Below are 19,942 nucleotides of genomic sequence, written 5' to 3'. Positions count from 1 at the left end.
ATAAAGAGTTAATAAAAGTTAATGAGAAAGTTATGTGTATCCCAAAATGGTGCCATTAAAAACTACAACTTGTCCTGCAAAAAACAAGCCCCCGTAAAGCTATATAGATTGAAAAATAAAAAAGTTATAGCTCTTGGAACGCGACGTTGAAAAAAAGAAACGCTTGGTCAGTAAGGCCCAAAACAGGCCGGTCACTAAAGGGTTTAAGGTTCCTCTGAGCATAATCATCATTCATCGGGTAACGCTACTTTCACACTGGCGTTTTGGCTTTCCGTTTCTCAGATCCATCAGTTTTAGGCTCCATTCACACATCCGCAACCTGTTTTGTGGATACACGGATCCGCGGATCCGCAAAACACGGAAAGCGGCAAAGTGCGTTCCGCATTTTGCGGACAGCACATTGCCGGCACTAATAGAATATGCCTGTTCTTGTCCGCAATTGCGGACAAGAATAGGACATGTTTTATTTTTTTGCGGAAACGGAAGCACGGATGCGGAAGTGCGGATCCGCAAATGTGGATGCGGACAGCACATTCGGCCCCATTGAAAATGAATGGGTCTGCACCCGTTCCGCAAAATTGCGGAACGGATGCGGATCCATTTTGCGGACGTGTGAATGGACCCTTACCCTAATACATTCTGAATGGAAAAGGATCCGCTCAGAATGCATCAGTTTGCCTCCGTTCAGTCACCATTCCTCTCTGGAGGCGGACACCAAAACACTGCCTGCAGCGTTCATCTGTCTGCTATGTGGTGGATCTGTCCTGACACACACTGTAAGTCAAGGGGGACGGATCCGTTTTCTCTGACACAATAGAAAACGGATCCGTCCCCCATTGACTTTCAGTGGTGTTCATGACTGATCCGTCACGGCTATAGAAGACATAATACAACCGGATCCGTTCATGAAGGATGCATGCGGTTGTATTATGGTAACGGAGCGTGTGAAAAGTAGCCTAATAGATAATCGGTGCAGTCACCTAAATCATCGTTTGTGGGCAGCACTCTGCTGCCGGCAAACAATTATTCTGTATGGGGACGTGCAATGGCATTTAGTGTTCACTACTTCCTAAACTGTGGAGATCATCTCTGCATGTAAATGCACAGATCACCTCCACTGATCAGCAGGCGATTATCGGAAAGCAATTGTCTACTCGGTCAAGCAGTATAACGGGGCCTTAAAAACTGGCTTCCTTGTATTAAGGTATTTCCATTTATCATGGGATCGATACCATTCAATCCCACGCGGAAAACCCCCCCAAAAAATCTGCATGCATTCCGCATTTTATGGAACGCCCAGCCCATAATACAAGTGTCCTATCCTATTTTTGGGGGGACAAGGTGACAAAAAAAATGGCGAATTGCGTTTTTTTTTTTTGTTTAGTTTTTTTTCCTTCAGTTACGGCGTTCACCGCATAGGAGATATTTTTAAATATTTTAATAGTTTGGACTCTTTGGATGTGGTGATATGTAATATGTCTATTGTTTATATATTTTATATGTAAAATTGGGAAAGGGGGTGATTTACCCGTACATGTACAGTGCTGGTGGGTGTCACTTAAGGACCAGCGCCTTACATGTACGGCAGGCTGATCAGGCGGGTGCAGGATCGGTGAAAACACTGGCGGCGTATTAACCCCTTGTATGCCGCTGTCAAAGCTGACCGCGGCATGTGGAGGGTACGGGTTTGCCTTCTCTGCCATCGGGTACCCGCGACTGCAGCGCGGGGACCCGATGGCAGAGAAGGCAAGCCCGATGCCTACCGTGGAAGCTTGTGAGATACAGCCTGTAATACATTGCAGACCGTATCAGACCCCAGAAGTTGAAGTCCCATAGTGGGACAAATATAAAAAGTTTAAAAAAGTGTTTTTCATAATAAAAATAAATTGTTTCAAGTTAAAAAAAAAAAAAAATCACAAAATAAAACACATAAAATTGTAAAAAAAAATGAAAACCAGACATATTAGGTATTGCCGCGTCCGTAACGACGGCTCTATAAAAATATCATACGATCTACCCCCTCACCTGAACGCCATAGAAAAAATAAAAACTGTGCTAAAACAATCATTTTTTGTCACCTTACGTCATAAAAAGTGCAACGCGAAGCGATCAAAAAGGCGTATGCCCCCCAAAATAGTACCAATCAAACTGTCACCTTATCCCGCAAAAAATTAGCCCTACATAAAACAGTTGGGCAAAAAATAAATAAAACTATGGAGGCAATAAAACATGTTTTTTTTTGTTTCAAAAATGCTTTTATTATGTTAAAATTGAAATATTATATTAAAAGCGAAAAAAGTACAAAAGTTGACATATTGGGAATCGCCGTGTCCGTAACAACCAGGTCTATTACAATATCATATGACCTAACCCCTCAGGTGAACATTGTGTCAAAAAAGCCATTTTTGTCACCTTACATCACAAAAAGTTTGATACCAAGCGATCAGAAAGTCATATACACCCTCAAATAGTACCAATCAAACTGGCATCTCATGCCGAAATAAATGAGCCTCTACATAAGACAGTATCCGTAAAAACGGTGCCCAAACCGCTATTTTTGGTTACCTTACCTCACAAAAAGTGTAATGTAGAGCAACCAAAAAATACCCTAAAATAGTACCAACAAAACTGCCACCTTATCCCATAGTTTCCCAAATGGGGTCACTTTTTTGGAGTTTCTACTATAGGGGTGCTTCAGGGGGGTCTTCAAATGTGACATGGCAACTTAAAATTATCCCAGTGAAATCTGCCCTCCAAAAATCACATGGCGCTCCTTTCCTTCTGCGCAGCCTAGTATCAGTAAATGGCAAATCCCGGTATCTAATTGATTTGGGTACAAAAGTATTGATTGGGTATCGATATTTTGATTCCCGGTGCAACCCTAGGTTGTACCAATGGTTACATGACCAAATCAATGTAACCCTATGCTGTTAGCATACCTGAAATGAAGAATAGAGGGTTTGGCTGCTGTACATCATGCCACCCACACCATAATCCGGGGGGTAGGACTGGTGGACATTTCCCTTGTGAAGACTTCATCATAGCATTGCCCACTTGGTCTCCAGACTGATCTATGGCTATCACTGCGTCCAAGACAAAGGCGGAACTGTTAGCTGAGGAGGGTAGACCTCTGTTCCTGCCTCCATTGCTGTTTTGCTGTACACTAGAGATCAGCAACCTCTGGCACTCCAGCTTTTTGGAAAATATAACTCCCAGAATGCTTCATTGAATTCTATTGGAGATAAAATAACTGCCAAACATGTTTTGCATGCTGGGAGTTGTAGTTTCAGAGCAGTTGGAATAACAAAGGTTGCTGATCCCTACTGTTCACTATAATGGCCTTTGCTTGTGGTGCGTGAGATCAATGGAGCACCTGTGGGTGGACGAATTCCTTGTAGCGCAAACGCATTTTGATGGTCTGTATAGACATTGTTTGCTGCCCTAGGCTTTGGATATGAGGTCCCATTTTACTTGTAATACGGAATGGATCACTACGCGACATTCTTCTAATGAGACGATCCAGCCATGCAGAGGGTTCGCCTCTGTGTTCCTCTTACTGTCATTCCAGTTCATCATTATTCTCTCAACCACTGGGACACGCAATGTTGACCAGTGCTGACATCTCGGCCTAGGCACATAACAATATGCCGGAGTGATAAATCAAGGATTCTCAGTTTGTGGGAAGTGGTGATGACTAGCACATCGACAGATAGGAGGCATCGCACAATAATCTCACACGGCTTAATAAGATTTTTGAGCTTTTATGTGGCTAAAAAACTTTGCTTTAAATCTTTCTCATACTTTTCGCACATGCCGCATATTGGAGCTAGGTGCTTGAAAAAGTGATAATTTGCAGATCTTAGTGACACCAGCTACTTCCTGGATCTGCGTAACATTATGACTTGTCCTTCTTGGTGTTGCAATTTCAATGTGGAGGAGTGTAATAAAGTGTTTATAGTACTTTCTTTGATTTGTAATGCTCGATTCCAACTTCAAAAGTTTAATTTTCAGTGCCACAATGAGTAATGACTTTCAAATTAAGATGATAATTACTAATTTTTGGAAAAGTTTTGTATTTTTGTAGCACCTATGTATAACAGGATAATATTTTTCTTTCATATAATGCCATATTTGCATCCCTGTAGAAAGTCCTTGAAGAAGAGAAAGAAAAGCATGTTGAGGATCTGAAACAACTGTCTAGTTGGGTTTCTAGCCTGTCCCATATGGTGTCATCGCGTGGAGGGAACAGTGCTGATCTGAAAAAGTCAATTTCCGAGAAAAAGGTATGCAGTTACTTTATAAATTGCACCATTCCAACTTTGCAAGCAAACGACCTCCCTACTTTCTTTGCGGTCCATTTCTTCTCTTGAGAACCTTGTTGAATTCTGCTTGAATAGTCTTATATAAACAAAGACACATTTGTCATTTTTTCCCCTTAGGCACTAAGTGAAGAGCTTCTTTCAAAGAAAGATGAAGTTTCTGAAGCTATTAAGTCTATGCAGATCTTCCTGGCCAAGAACAGTGATAAGTGGGTGCCACTGGTTATATGTCAAGAATGTAGACGTGATGCACACAAGCATGGAAACCCTTTGAGTAAAGGTTTAATGACCAGATCTGATCGTGTTTTAGTGCTAACTATAAAGCTCTTATGGTGGTGTAATTAGCGTGAATTATGCATAAAGATGACAGATGAATGGAACTATAATGATGCCTGGCACTAAAACTATTTAATGTTCCACAATGAATATCTGATCATTAAACATTTTCCAAAGTTTTAAAGCAACTATCATTTCATCTAAATGCCTGTAAAGAAAGAATGATGAGGTTTCTTTACTGTAAGACTACTTTCACACTAGCGTTAGGTTTGTCCGGCAGGGGAACAGCCTGCCGAATCCGTACTAACGCTGGTTCACATGTGCTGCCGGAAGTCCGGCCCCATACAATATAATTATGTTGCAAGCGTTAGTATGGATCCGACCGAGACTATGGAACTCTCTGCCTGAGGAGGTGGTGATGGTGAACTCACTAAAAGAGTTCAAGAGGGGCCTGGATGTATTTGTGGAGTGTAATAATATTACAGGCTATAGCTACTAGAGAGGGGTCGTTGATCCAGGGAGTTATTCTGATTGCCTGATTGGAGTCGGGAAGGAATTTTTTCCCCTTAAATTGATGAAAATTGGCTTCTACCTCATGGGGTTTTTTGCCTTCCTCTGGATCAACTTTGCAGGATAACAGGCTAAACTGGATGGAAGTATGTATTTTTATAGCCTTATAAACTATGGGGGATATTTATCAAACTGGTGTAAAGTAAAACTGGCTTAGATGCCCTTAAGCAACCAATGAGATTCCACCTTTCATTTTTCACAGCTTCATTGGAAAATGAAAGGTGGAATCTGATTGCTTGCTATGGGCAACTAAGCCACTTCTACTTAACACCAGTTTGAAAAATCTCCCCCTATTTTACTGTGTTACTAAGATGGTGTGGCTCACTGCAAGGGTACCATGTAGAACAGTGGTCAGCAACCTTCAGCGCTCCAGCTGTTGTGAAACTACATTTCCCAGCATGCTCTATTCATTTCTATTGGAGTTCTGAGAAGACAGAGCAATTATGCATAATGGGAGTTGTAGTTTCACAACACTTTCAAACTTTTTATTGAATTTGATATTTTTCCAAACCATGCTAAACTATGGCTCAGTCAGTAGTTTTATCACATTGAACTTGGGATTGACTAACTTGTTACAAAGCCATAGGAATAGGTGGGGAGATCTTAACATCTGTGGCCAGGTTTAGTTGATTAATCTCCATTCTCTTTGTTCCAATAGGTTGTCCCCTGAGGAGAAAGTGGAGATCTCCTCTCAGATCCAGGAGCTGAAGGACACCTATAATAAACTCTGTGAAGAGTCTGATAACCAGATACAAGTGCTTCATACTGAGCTTGCTCGGGAGGCCGAACAAAAGGTATTAAATACGACATCCCATTTTCCGTATGTTCACATATGTAGTAATGTGTGTGTAATGTTAATAGTATGTAGAGTCATTTATTGCCATCCTCATATGTATTTCAGAAATAGGTGGATTAGTTATTATATTTTAAAGGGCACCTATTATTTTAACCCTCTTCTCGCATGTCACAGTGTAATGTCAGAGGTTTTGATTAGTGGGGTCCAGGTACTGAGATCTCTGCCGATTGCTTGAACACAGGGGCAGAAGTGCTGTGCTGACCTCTGTGCCCTGTTAGCGAGTAGTGTATGGCTTCATAGATGTCGGAACACTTCTGCCTCTTTGTTTTAGCAGTCGTTGGGGTTCTCAGCCCCGCACCCCCACTTATCAGAACTTCATACATTTGACTACGACGTGGGGACTTGTTAAAACAATAGGCACTCTTTAAGCTTTTAATGTTGTCTTGGGAGGAGAGAGATCTATATTATGTGGCTTGTGTAAACGACTTCCTCAATTATATTCCTTAGTAGTTTGTAACCTTTCCAACCACTTTAAGGATTAAGGTGCATTGGGTGAAACATCAATAATTAGCTCCCCTTATACGTCACCGTAATACGAGGTTTGTATTTGGAGCCTTACAATTCCTGCTAAAAGAATAGATTACTAGCCGGCATCCCATAGCAAAAAGTCTTGTGCTGAGATGCTGCCTTTCTCTTCTCAAATGCATCCATTTAGTTTAATGGAGTATTTTGATTAGATGAAGTTACCAACAGGATAGTGGTGACTATTAGATCAGCAGGGGTCTGACAGCTGGGTCTCACCCCCCTAGAAAATGGGGGCCTGTAACCCCAAAATGAATTGAGTAGTACATCGAGCAAGCACACTGCCGTCCCATTCATTTTCTATGGGACTGCTGGAGATATCCGAGTACAGCACTTGGCTATTTCTGGCAGTCCCATGGAGATGAATAGAGAGCATTGTACATGCTTGACCTATTGCTCCATTCATTATGGGTATACAGGGCCCTCTTTCTCATGATCAGTCATCTGGACTGCAACCAATCTAATAGAACTTCATCTAACCAAAATATTACCCCATGTCATTTTGTGCTGCGCTTTATGTGAGTATTCTGTCAATCGCACATCCTAACCACATTTGTGTCTGTGCTGTTTTACTGTGTTTAATACGTGCACGTGACTGTCTCAGTAGAGAGTGAAACTACCACGTTCACCTGACAGTATTTGTTCTTCAGTAACCATATTCCCTTTTTGCTTTTAACAAACGCGTGGAAACGGTGGAGCACAATAACCGATATGGAAGTTTATTATTTGTACTGAGCACGATGTGTCCTGTTTATGTCTTAAAAACAATTAACTAGCATCCCTGCTTATGAGTTCAACTAACCATCCAGAGGCTACGTATGTACTGTACAAACCTCTGGGTTTAAAAAGTATGGAGTGGAAGATCCCTGTACATGGGGTCCGTGTTGCAAACAATGCTGGCATGCTGGAAGCTAACACCAAAGCTTTTCCTGTGTGTTATACCTCGTCGCAGTCGAGGTTCTCTTGTCTGTTACCTTTCAATGACACTTGCTGCAACTCTGGTAAGTAAACTATTTTGTATGTTCTACTTCTATAATTTTATTGTCCTTTGACCTCAGTTTTCCTTATTTTGCTATGTGCAAGCAGATGCATGTAGATAACATTGTAAACAGCCAAGTTGGTATGTGGGTCTTGCACGAGCTGTAGGTGCTTGTTATAGTCTGTCTTTCATCTGGTTGGTCCATACTTGAGCAAGTTGCATGGTCTGTGTTGGAGAAAAAAAGATTGTCATTGAGTGAAAAAACTATAATTATTGGTGGTGGGTATCTTGAAATCATGTAAGGTTGATTTTTATTTATTTTTTTAATTTTCCCCTCATATTTGTTTGTTCTGTAATATGTTTTTTTTCCCCCCACAAATTAGTCTTGAAAGTCTGTTTTGTGCTGCTTATTTACAGGTGGCAGTCTATATTGCTCTTTAAAGGGTTTATCCCACGAAGAATGTACTGGTGGACATGTATGCTTAGCCACTCCTTCCTTAATCAGTTATCTGCATTGTGATCATCTGATCACTACAAAACAGCCAATAGAAATAGTTTTCTGCCTTACTTGTCGGGGAATGACCAGACTCCCTGCAGCAACATGGCAGTATAGCTGAAAAGACCCCCCTTTTTAGGATTGTAAAGTAAGAAGGTGCTGTATTTTTAGCTGCCAGAGGGTAAAGGAGACTGATTCTGTTCACAGCTGGCCCCTTGCGGCACCAGAGGAGTATACATGTAATCAAAAGTTAATGAAAAGGGTATTTTATGCTAGAAACCACTATTAACATCATGTTTGAATTTTACTTTGAAAATGATTCGTGGGATAACCCCTTTAGTATCTCTTGTACAACATCTTTGTAGCTTTAGATGCATGCTGAGTTTTTTTTTTTTTTCTGTTGCTGCAGTCTGATATATATTTCCCTGATATTGTCTTTCTCTTATTCTAGGGGAGTCCCACAATTGCTGGAGTTATAGATTTGGGATCTATGGAGATTTTTCCCATATTCTGGGCAATGCAGAAAGGTCTCATTGACCAAGATACTGGCTTCATGCTTTTGGAGGCTCAGATTGTCTTGTCTGGCTTGATTTTTCCTGAAACAAATGAGAAAATGACTTTAGAAGAAGCTCTTGAGAAGAAGAATATTGATCTAAGGATTTTCCAGCGTCTTCATCCTCTGAGTGTAGCAAACTCCTTGCTAGAAATACACAAAGATGAAAAGCACAAAATTCATGTCCTTGTTACTGCCATCAAAGAAGGAGAAATCACTGAAAGTGTTGGTCTGAAAATCTTGAACATTTATCTATCTTCTGGCACACTTCTACTATCTACTGATGCAGAACAGTCTATCCAGCGTATTCTAGTTAGTAGCAACTTAATGGAAAAGATCGAGACCTCTTCTAAGACGTTTATTGATCCAAACACTGCAAAACGAGTGAGTTTAAAAGAAATCATGGAAAGCTGCATAATTCATGAATCCACCGGCCTAAGGCTCATCCCGGTCAAACAGCTAGCTGGTGGAATGGTGTGTCTCAGATCAGGCAAAAAAGTCAGCATCTTTAAGGCAGTGCAAGAAGGACTTATCGACAGACAAATCGCTATAAGACTTTTAGAGGCTCAGTTGTTTGCAGGTGGAATAGTAGATCCGAAAACTGGGCATAGACTTAGTGTTGATGAAGCAGTGAGATACCATTTGATGGACAAAGATATGGCTTGTGCTTTACTCTCACGACAGCTCATTAACGGTGGCATTATTGATGTTGCAGCTGAACAAAGAATTTCATTGGACGAAGCAGTGAAATGCCATCTTATAGCACCAAAGCTCGCTCTTCTTGTATTGGAGTCACTGACCTCACTGAAGGGCTTTCTATGGCCAGAATCTGGTGAAGTCATTCCTGTTTCAGATGCCCTTCAAGAAGGCAATGTTTCTACTGAACTGGCAATGAAAGCTCTTGGCCAAAGACATCAGATTCATGGCCTGTATATCTTAGAAAAGAAAGAAGTTATGTCTTGGGACAGAGCCATTAAGTGTGGTATCTTAGATGAAAACCATGCCAAAACATTGCAGTCTAGCGTAATTCCGGATATAGTATCCAGTGTCTCAGCAGAAAGCACCCATCAAGCTGAAGCCCAGCCATTCTCTGGAACTAGCAGCTCACATCCTGTTGACAAGAGCGCCTGGGACATTCTAAAGAATTCACAGTCTGAAGACAAAGAAAAACTGGTGACTTCTTTCAGACACTTGAGCTACATAAACTTTCAGAATGGGCAGAGACTATTGCTTATTGAAAATCGAGAAAACAATGTTTTTGAGCTGCTCTTAGGAAAGCGGCAAAACAATTTTAGTGGAGAGAGTCCTGATCTTAAACACTTTGCTAATACAAATGTTTATGATCTAGAAAAGACCAGAGGTATTGGAGGCATACATACAGACAAGGAGAATGAGTCAGAATCATGCCTGTTGTCAAGAGAGAGCGATTTGTCCTCATTTGTGGGTAGTCCTCAAACACAGGAGACAACATCTTTTCAACTTAATAGTTCAGTACAAATCCAAGGCCAAAATGCCTCCAAAGAAATGGCTGATGCTATTCAATCTGCACTCCCTATTAGCCGAATAAATGATGTTAGGACATTAGCAACAACTCCTGATAACAGAGCTCTGGGTGCTAGCCAACAGTGCTTCACATCTGAGGCTGAAAGGCTGCAAAATCAGACAGATGTTCAAAAACATGTACTTACTAAAGAAAAATCTTTATCAAAAATCTCTTCTGATGGGAAAAGTGAAAATATTAACACAGACCTTATTTCCTGTAAAGTATTGCCAAAGAGAGATGAGGTAGAAGAGTTCAGAGATGCAAGCAATCAACCAGAAGAGATGGATGCTTCATTGTCTCTTTCTGTTGGAAATGTTCCCTTTGATATGGAAGTAGAGGATACTTTAGATATGCTGTCTGAACAGATAATCAATGGGGGTATTATAGATGCAAATTCCAATCAGAAACTTCTGCTAAATGAGGCAGTTGCAATGGGTGTAATCTCAAGCCACACTGCTTTACAACTAATGGAGAGACTTGGACTGTTCTCTGGATTTTTTGATTCCAAGACGGGTGAAGAATTAACTATCCAGGATGTGATAGATGAGGGGCTGATGGATGAGAACCTCTTGCAAAAAGTCTTCAGCTCAGACAAGTCAGTTGCTGGTGTTGTAGACATGCAAAACAGCCAGATATATTCTATTCAAGAAGCGAGGAAAACAGAACTAATTGCTGAAGAAGTAGCTAGACATATTTTAGAAGTCCAGATAATCACTGGGGGTATACATGATGTGAAGAGAGGCAAGAGGATATCGGTCACATTGGCTTCTAGTTTGAACTTTGTAAATTCTTCAGAAAAGGAAGAACTGATAAAGTTAGAAAAGGCTTCTAAAGGCAAAAGTACAGACAAAAGTGTCAAAGAGAAACTCCTAAGTCTACAGTTAGAATCAAGTGGAATCACAGATCCTAAATCTAACAAAGCTTTGTCTGTAGTAGAAGCTCTCAATAAAGGTGTTATTAACAGACATGATGCTATCCTGCTCTTGTCGAAGCAAATTCAAGATGGTGGTATAATCCATCATTTATCAGGAATTCGGTTTTCTGTGATTGATTCTCTTAAACACAGGTTGATTGATCAAGATTTGTTTGAGGAACTTTCTGAGTTTGAGTGTATTTATCAGTTACAGCTTTCTGGGTCATCAGGAAGGGCTCAAGGAATTGTGTCTACACATAATGATAGTATTATGCCATGTCAAGAGAGCAGTGTTATTCCATATACAGATGTATTGAAAAAATGCAAAATTGATGTTTTGACTGGACACAGATATGTACAATGTGATTTACTGGAAAAGCATGAGTCGCCTACAGTCTCTGTAGACTCTAGCTTGGAGTTGCCCCACTCAATAGCTCCTGCTCATAAGCAGGCTCAAGATGAGCACACATATGCTTCAGAAGATAATCATGAGGACATTAAGAAGAGAGTTCATGCTATTCACAAGGTTGCAATTGAGGAGCAGGTTCAAGATTCTTCATCTCTTGTTAGGTGTAATGTTACAAATACTGAAGCTCCATCTGAAAGTAAAGCACATTTTGATCTAATGAAATCAAACATTACAGAAGATCATATGGTGGTGGATGCTAATGCCAGTGATTTAAAGATGCCAATGCATTTTAAGAAGGAAGCCTCTCTCAATGATAATGTGCCAACATTACTTGCTAAAAACACCTCATCCATTGTTGACGTGACCAAACTGAGCACCAACATCAATGAATCGTCAGTCCTGTGTAATGAGACCACCATGACATCTTTCAGTGACAAAGTAGACTGTAAAGTAAACCAAACGGCTCAATCTGAGACCCGAGGTGTCATAACATCATCCATAGAGGATGCAACAGTTGTAAAAAATGTGTCCTCTACTGGGCTTCTGGAGGGGTCAGTTGTTCAAGAAGCTGTATCTGGTAAAGAGGCAAGAAAGGACAAGTCTTCAAGTGCAGATGATTCATTTGGTTTCTCATCTGGTCTTTATAACATTCAAATAGATGATGGAAAATCATATTTACCTGATAACCAGAATATTGAACACAAACCTACAGAAGGAGACCCATCTATAACTTCTATTCTTTCGCAATTTGTAAAAGAACAGGATACTAACCGCAGTGATAAAAAGGCACAAACTTCTTTGCCTGATCTTGACCAAACTGTTGCAGATGTGCAAGATAAGATACAACTCAGTCAGTCCACAACAGAACTAGAAAGTCATATAGTGCATCGCAATGTTGTAGGTCAGCCAGTAGAATATAAACATGTAGAGCATACAGGGACCATAAAAGATCCTCTGGATGGAAGTTTTGTTTCCAAAGATAGAAAAATGTCCGTTAGTAAAGATGTCTTGAAGCCAATGCACAGCGATGCTAGTGAACATGCAAATGTACCTGCTGTACAGAAGGCATCTATGCAAATAGACAAGATGGCATGTAAGAAAACAGAGAGGAAGACTCTTACATCTGTTAGTGACGTGAAACAAAGGAAATCAAAGGAGGTATCTAGCCTTCAAGGGCATGCTCGAAGTTCAGTGACGAAAACCAGAGTAAACGGAGAGCAATCTGATGGTAGCCAAAATATGGACATAACGATTCAAGTGGGAGAAGGTAGTCAGCGTGTTAGAGAAACAGATCGTAATTCTACATTCCTGACCAAAGGACCACCCAAGGTAAGCAAATGTAGTATGTTTTCTGACAGATATACTGTACATGTTGCCAGATTTTTGAATAATATTTCTGCATTGCATAGTCTTGCAGGGCTTTTTCTAGTGAAAACAGCATAACCTTATAATGAGATGTCAGAGTACTATCTAGCATAGATAATTTTACAAATTGTTTCATTTGAGTTTTGTCATTTTCTGCATTTTTTTTGTGGCAGCTATTTAAAAAAAAAAAAAAGTGCTGCCATATCCGTGGTAACTTTTGAACCTTCTTAGAAACTGACGATAAAGCTTCATGTACACATCCGTGTCTGTATTTCGGTCTGCAAACAGCGGATTCGCAAAATGCTTCTTTGTGTATCCTGCATTTTTCTGACTCCCATCAGTAGAAAGGAATAATCTTGTCCACAATATAGACACAAATAGGACATGTTCTAGAAATAGCCACACGGATCTGCAAAAACCAAAAATGGGATGTGTGCACGGCCTAAGAGAAACGATTGGGACAATATGCTATCCGGAAAAAATGCAGCTGTCTCACAGATAAAAAATACAGTCATGTGCATGTGGCCTGAGATCACATTTTGACCTCATGTTCAATCAATTACATTTTATTGAGAAGTACATTCAATATGGCAGCACCCCCTGTTGTCCCTTTTACAGTAGTGGCCTCTGGTAGTAAATTAAATAGTCGCCAAACTTTGACACCAGAACAAATAAGGTGTCAAAGTTTGGCGACTATTTTATTTACTACCAGAGGCCACTACTGTAAAAGGGACAGAGGATTCCGGCCGGCAGTTTTTTTCACAGCTTTAAAGGTCTGCGCATGCGCGGTCCGGAAGAACGGATCAGTCAATGCGGCAATTTTGCATTTCAATAGAAATTAATGCCGGATCCGGCATTCCGGCAAGTGTTCAGGATTTTTGGCCGGGGAGAAAAATACAGCATGCTGCGGTATTTTCTCCGGCCAAAAAACGTATGACTGACTGAACTGATGCACACTGAACGGAATGGTCTCCATTCAGAATGCGTTAGGATAAAACTGATCAGTTCTTTTCCGGTATTGAGCCCCTGTGACGGAACTCAATACTGGAAAAGAAAAATGCTAGTGGGAAAGTACCCTTACCTGTTGGGATGCGGTGGCCACAGGTGGTTGGGAATAAGGAAACCACGCCTCTGCATCCAGGCAGGAGATGATTGGGGCTTGATCTAGGGATAGTTGTGGGTTGCAAAGGTGGGACCTGCATCTATCAGACAATTTTGGAGTATCCCGATGCCATAAATGTTTGAGAGGGGAATACTGTGTGGTAATTTAGTCTAAAATTGTATAAAAATGTTCAGTTGTAACATGGTTCTTCCTTCCTGTCTTGTCTAATACATGTTTAATATATATATTCTTGTTTAGAGCTTTCAAGATGCCCGAAATAAGCAAGCTTGCCTTCAGCATGAAGAGAATCTTGTGTGTTTTCTCTCAATGCTTCGAGATATTGAAGTAAGACTGGGATCACTGCAGCCTGTCTTACCAGGCCTACAAGATGTCCAGGAGAAATTGAGACAAGCAGAGGTAAACTGTTGTATATTTAGTAAAACTATTATTTCCCCACCAACAGTCACATCAAAATTGGGAAAACCCTTCCAAAAATGTTACTTTTTTTATTGTGGATTTTGAATTTGTCTGAAGTAAACATAGTTGCACACAGTTCAGGTGACTGAAGAGCGTTTTAACCCCATAGTGACGTAACTAATCTGTCAGAAGCATGTTACATTTTCCTATCTAACGATAGTCGTTATCGCTATTACTGTAGCGTGCAATAGTTATTGCTAGAGATGTGCCCCTCATGTTTTACAGTAAAGATGGAGTATGGACAGGACAGTGTAAAATGTAAACTTTATTGATGTTTTTGTGCGTGGGGTGTAAATGTTTGGTACGTCTTATCTAACGCTGTAATCCAGATGCTGGTAAACGAGTAATGGTGTCAGTGAACATCCTAATTAAGCACAGACAGATAATTAGTAGAGTTGAGCGGACACCTGGATGTTCGGGTTCAACAAACTTGACCCCGAACCCCATTGAAGTCAATGGGGACCCGAACTTTTGAGCACTAAAATGTCATGGAAAGGGCTAGAGGGCTGCAAATGCCAGCAAAATGTGGTTAAGAGTATGGCAAGTGCTCTGCAAACAAATGTGGATAGGGAAATGACTTAAAATAACATAAAATACATAAAAATAAAAAGTAATAATCTTGATCTGGGAGGACGAGGTCCATTTGGAGTAGTAGGTTGAGGAGGCGGTGGAGGAGGAGGTAGCCTACACTGTTTTTTTGTTTAAAATTTTATTTTTTAAGTTGGGGTACACCCCAAAACATTGGGAAATATAAAATGTGATAACCCCCTCCAGCCGTGCTAAACAAACATTCAGACAATGCACTGGCTGCAGGGGCAGGCCAGCACCTCCAAGGCGTAAAGGACAAGCTCAGGCCATGTGCCCAATTTGGAGACCCAGAAGTTGTAGGGGCTGACCCCTGTCAGTCAGTTCGTGTAGGCGTTTGCACACTTACTGCCCCACCATGTCACACGTCCCCGTGATGTTCACGATCCAATTAATCTGCTCTATCAACTTTCGATGTTCTTTTCTGCACCTACCATGTTGATCACGGTTAGCGGTTCCACGCCAGAGAGGGAGCGTGAGAAAGGGATAGAACATCCAAGGAAGATCAATGGATGAAATTTTATTGTGATCGAGCGGAAATGTGGGAGAAGTTATTAAAACGAAAGATTCGAAGAAAAGGACTCGGGGAGGTAGTGACTATAAATAACAATACAGGACTCTTCTCTATCAACTTTCGATGTTCTTTTCTGAGCCTACCATGTTGATCACGGTTATCGGCGAATCAGGGTTCCACACCGGAGAGGGAGCGTGAGAAAGAGAGACCACATCCAAGGGAGGTAAAAATTTTTTTATAAAATATGATCGAGCGGAAAAGTGGGACAAATTATTGAAGTGCAAATGTGGAACAAGTTATTAAAGTTTAAGCATTGAATGAAAGGAGGGGGCGCGCACATTAATTAAAGAAGAATTTTTAAAATTGAATTCCCTGTCACCTATGCAGAGCAGGGGTTTGTATGCGGCAAAATTGGTAAAATGTCACCTGACAATGTAACAGATGATTTTTTATTTATGTCCTTATCACCTATGCAGAGCAGGGGTTTAATCACGGCAAAAATGGTCAAATGTCACCCAAGAATGTAACAGACAAATTAGTGAAATTTGTTTACCTGTCTACTAGATACAGCAGGGGTATATCACACCCAAAAATTGGTGAATTTCACCCGAGAATGTAACAGACAAATTAGTGAAATTTGTTTACCTGTGTACTAGGTATAGCAGGGGTATATCACACCCAAAAATTGGTGAATTTCACCAGAAAATGTGACAAATTAGTGAAATTTCTTTACCAGTCTACTAGGTATAGCCGGGGTATATCACACCCAAAAATTGGTGAATTTCACCCGAGAATGTAACAGACAAATTAGTGAAATGTTACCTGTCTACTAGGTATAGCAGTGGTATATCACAGTAAAAAATTGGTGAATTTCACCAAAAAATTGAACAAATTAGTGAAATTACATAAAATAAAATACGTACAAATTTAAAAAATTAAACTTGATTTATGAGGTACATATGGAGTAGGAGTTTGAATAGGCAGTGGAGGTGGAGGAGGATGAAGTAGCCAACACTGGTTTTTGGTTTAAATTATTATAATTCTTTTTAATTTGTGTCCAAAATACAACAATGAGCAATTGCGCTGTAGTATAACAATGGCTGGTTAAGGCCAGTATTCATGTCTATTCTGCACAAGGTACGGACAAGTCCTGTGGGATCCATGCCTGGTTCATTTTAATGAACGTGAGCTTGTCCACATTGGCTGTGGACAGGCGGCTGCTCTTGTCTGTGATAACACCTCCTGCCGTGCTAAACACACGTTCAGACAATACACTGGCTGCAGAGCAGGCCAGCACCTCCAAGGCGGAAAGGGCAAGCTTAGCCCATGTGCCCAATTTGGAGACCCAGAAGTTGAAGGGGGCAGACCCGTCATTCAATATGTGTAGGCGTGTGCACACATACTGCTCCACCATGTTGCTGAAATGCTGCCTCCTGCTAAGACGTTCCGTATCTGGTGCTGGTTGTTGTAGCGTGCTGACAAAGCTTTTCCACATTTCTGCCATGCTAACCCTGCCTTCTGCGTTGGCAACCTCTTCCTCCTCTTCTGCCTTTGCCTGTCCTCTGTATCTCCCCAGCCACGCACCAGTGATGGCCATGAGCTGGTTTGGGGGCTGTGAACACAGTTCTTCCTCTTCCATCTCCTCCTCCTCATCCTCCACCTCGTCACCCTCCAGAACTGTGCCCTGGCTGGACAATTGTGTACCTGGTGTTTGTGGGTGCAGGAACCCACCGTCTGAGCCACTTGTGAATGACTGGCCGGAAACCCTATGAAATGATCCCTCTTTTTTCTCCTGTGCAACATCCTCTTCCATCATCGCCAGCAGCGTTTTTTCAAGGAGGCATAGAAGTGGGATAGTAACGCTGAGAATGGTGTTATCGGCACTGGCCGTGTTGGTGGAGTACTCGAAACAGCGCAACAAGGAACACCGGTCTCGCATGGAGGCCCAGTCATTGGTGGTGAAGTGGTGCTGTTCCGCAGAGCGACTCACCCGTGCGTTCTGCAGCTGAAACTTCACTATCGCCTGCTGCTGCTCGCACAGTCTGGCCAGCATGTGCAAGGTGGAGTTTCACCTTGCTGGCGCGTCCCATATGAGGCGGTGAGCGGGAAGGCTGAAGTTACACTGCAGCGCTGACAGGCGAGCAGCAGCAGGGTGAGAACGCCGAAAGTGCACACAGACGGCCTGCACTTTCTGCAGCAGCTCTGACATATTGGGGTAATTTTTAAGGAACCTCTGCGCCACCAAATTTAGCACATGCGCCAGGCAAGGGATGTGCGTCAAACCAGCTAGTCCCAGAGCTGCTACGAGATTTCGCCCCACTATCGCACACCACCAGGCCGGGCTTGAGGCTCACTGGCACCAACCACTCATTGGTCTGTTGTACCATGCCCGTCCACAGCTCCTGCGCGGTGTGGGGTTTGTCCCCCCAAACAGATACGTTATAAAACTGCCTGCAGGCGTTTACCCCGGGCTGTGCTGAAGTTGGTGGTGAAGGTGTTACGCTGACCGGAGGAGGAAGCAGAGTAGGAGGAGGAAGCAACAGGAGGCAAACTGAAGTGCCCTGCAATCCTCGGTGGTGGAAGGACATGCGCCAAACTGGTATCCGCCTCAGGCCTAGCTGCCACTGCATTTACCCAGTGTGCTGTTATGGAGATATAACGTCCCTGACCGTGCTTACTAGTCCACGTATCTGTAGTTAGGTGGACCTTGCCACAGATGGTGTTGCGCCGTGCACACCTGATTTTGTCCCCTACTTGGTTGTGCAGGGAAGGGATGGCACGCCTGGAAAAGTAGTGGCCACTAGGCACGATGTACTGTGGGACAGCCACCGCCTTAAGGCTTACTCTCCGTCTCCACCAGACAGAATTACAGCATTTCTAAGGACAGTCATTTTGAAATGCAGACATTCAGGGCCAGGGATCGCTGGTGGGTAGGGGGTACTTCCTCTTCCGTTCCAGTGTGTGGAAGATGGAGAGCTGAACGCTTGAGTGGGACATTGTGGAGATGCTTGGTGACTCAGGTGGTGGTGTTGCTGGCAGATCCTCTGTTTGCAGGGTGGCAGGTGGCACCGTCACTCCAGAGGTGGATGAAGAGGCTGAGACTGCAGCAGAAGAGGAAGCAGGAGGAGCCAGAGACCTTTCTTTATTTTTGAGGTGTCTACTCCACTGCAGCTTGTGCTTTGGACTTAGATGCCTGGTCATGCAGGTTGTGCTCAGGTTGAGAACGTTTATGCCTCGCTTCAGGCTCTGATTGCACAGCGTGCAAACCACTCGTGTCTTGTTATCAGCACATTGTCTGATGAACTGCCACGCCAGGGAACTCCTTGGATCTGGCTTTGGTGTGCTCGGTCCCTTGCTGCGGTAGGCAGTAGCAGGCGTACTGTCTAGGGCATGGCCGCTCCGCTTTTGCACCCTGTTCCCTCTTCTGTTGTGCTGGTGGCTCTGTGCGACCACCGCCTCTTCCTCCAAACTACACAGGTCACTCGCATGACCTTGATTCCATGTGGGGTCGAGGACCTCATTGTCCTCCACTTAATCTTCTACCCAGTCTTCACCCCTGCCCTCCTTGTCGGTCTGCACACTTTCGAAAGCCACAGCACCTGTGTTTCGTCATCAGCTGAGACGTGCTACGGTAGTCCTCCCATGTTCTCATCTTGAAACATAAGTGGTTGGGCATCGGTGAACTCAGTCTCTTACACTTCTGGGGCTAGGTGGATGGCACTGGGAAACCCTGCTAGCAGTCATCAAAAAGCAGAAGAGACTGCTGCATGACTTGGGGCTCAGATTGCTTGTCTGATTTCGACTGATGGACATCGGCTGCAGGTACCAACTCTGATCTTTCAGCAGGCGACTGGGTGGGAGACAATGTAAACTAACTGGAGGCACTGTCAGCAACCCAATCTACTATCGCCTGTACTTGTTCTGGCCTCACCATTCGTAGAGCCGCATTAGGCCCGACCAAATACCGCTGAAGGTTCTGTTGCCTACTCGCACCTGAGGAAGGTGTTTCACTTGTGCGTGTAGCTGGCACAGATCGACCACGTCCTCTTCCTGCAACAGGAGCTCCACCAGCAGCACCATGACCGGGGCCACGTCCCTTATTTGACGCTCTCCTCATATTTCTCAAATTTAGGATCTTGCCCAAAATAGGTTTTTTTTATTTATAGCAGAATAAAACAAAAGTATCTAAAGGGTGTATCTCACACTGACAGATGCAGACAAGGCCGCAAATTTAGTTTTTTGCACAGAATAGAACACCAATATCTAACGTGTGTATCTTACAATGACAAATGCAGCAAGGGCTGCAATATTAAGTACTATGCCGCAAATTTAGTTTTTTGCCCAAAATGGGTGTTTTTTTTAAATAACAGAATATGACAGCAATATATAACGCTTGAATTTCACACTGATAAATGCAGCAAGGGCTGCAATATTAAAGGGACACTGACAGGCCCAATTAGCAT

At 42.5% G+C, this 19,942-nt stretch overlaps 1 protein-coding gene across 1 annotated transcript in view; it reads left to right on the top strand.

Annotated features, from left to right (window-relative positions):
- Nucleotides 1-19,942, top strand: part of LOC122932160 (microtubule-actin cross-linking factor 1-like) — a 259,477-nt gene that overhangs the window by 98,188 nt on the left and 141,347 nt on the right. The window contains 3 exon segments of the mRNA XM_044286418.1: nt 4,146-4,283; nt 4,440-4,528; nt 5,824-5,959. Of these exon segments, the coding sequence (XP_044142353.1) occupies nt 4,146-4,283; nt 4,440-4,528; nt 5,824-5,959 (363 nt within the window).

This window comes from Bufo gargarizans, chromosome 3, assembly GCF_014858855.1.
Source record: "Bufo gargarizans isolate SCDJY-AF-19 chromosome 3, ASM1485885v1, whole genome shotgun sequence".
In the NCBI taxonomy this organism is placed as follows: domain Eukaryota; kingdom Metazoa; phylum Chordata; class Amphibia; order Anura; family Bufonidae; genus Bufo; species Bufo gargarizans.
Note: the sequence above shows the minus strand (reverse complement) of the source record. Positions and strands in the feature narration are given on the sequence as shown.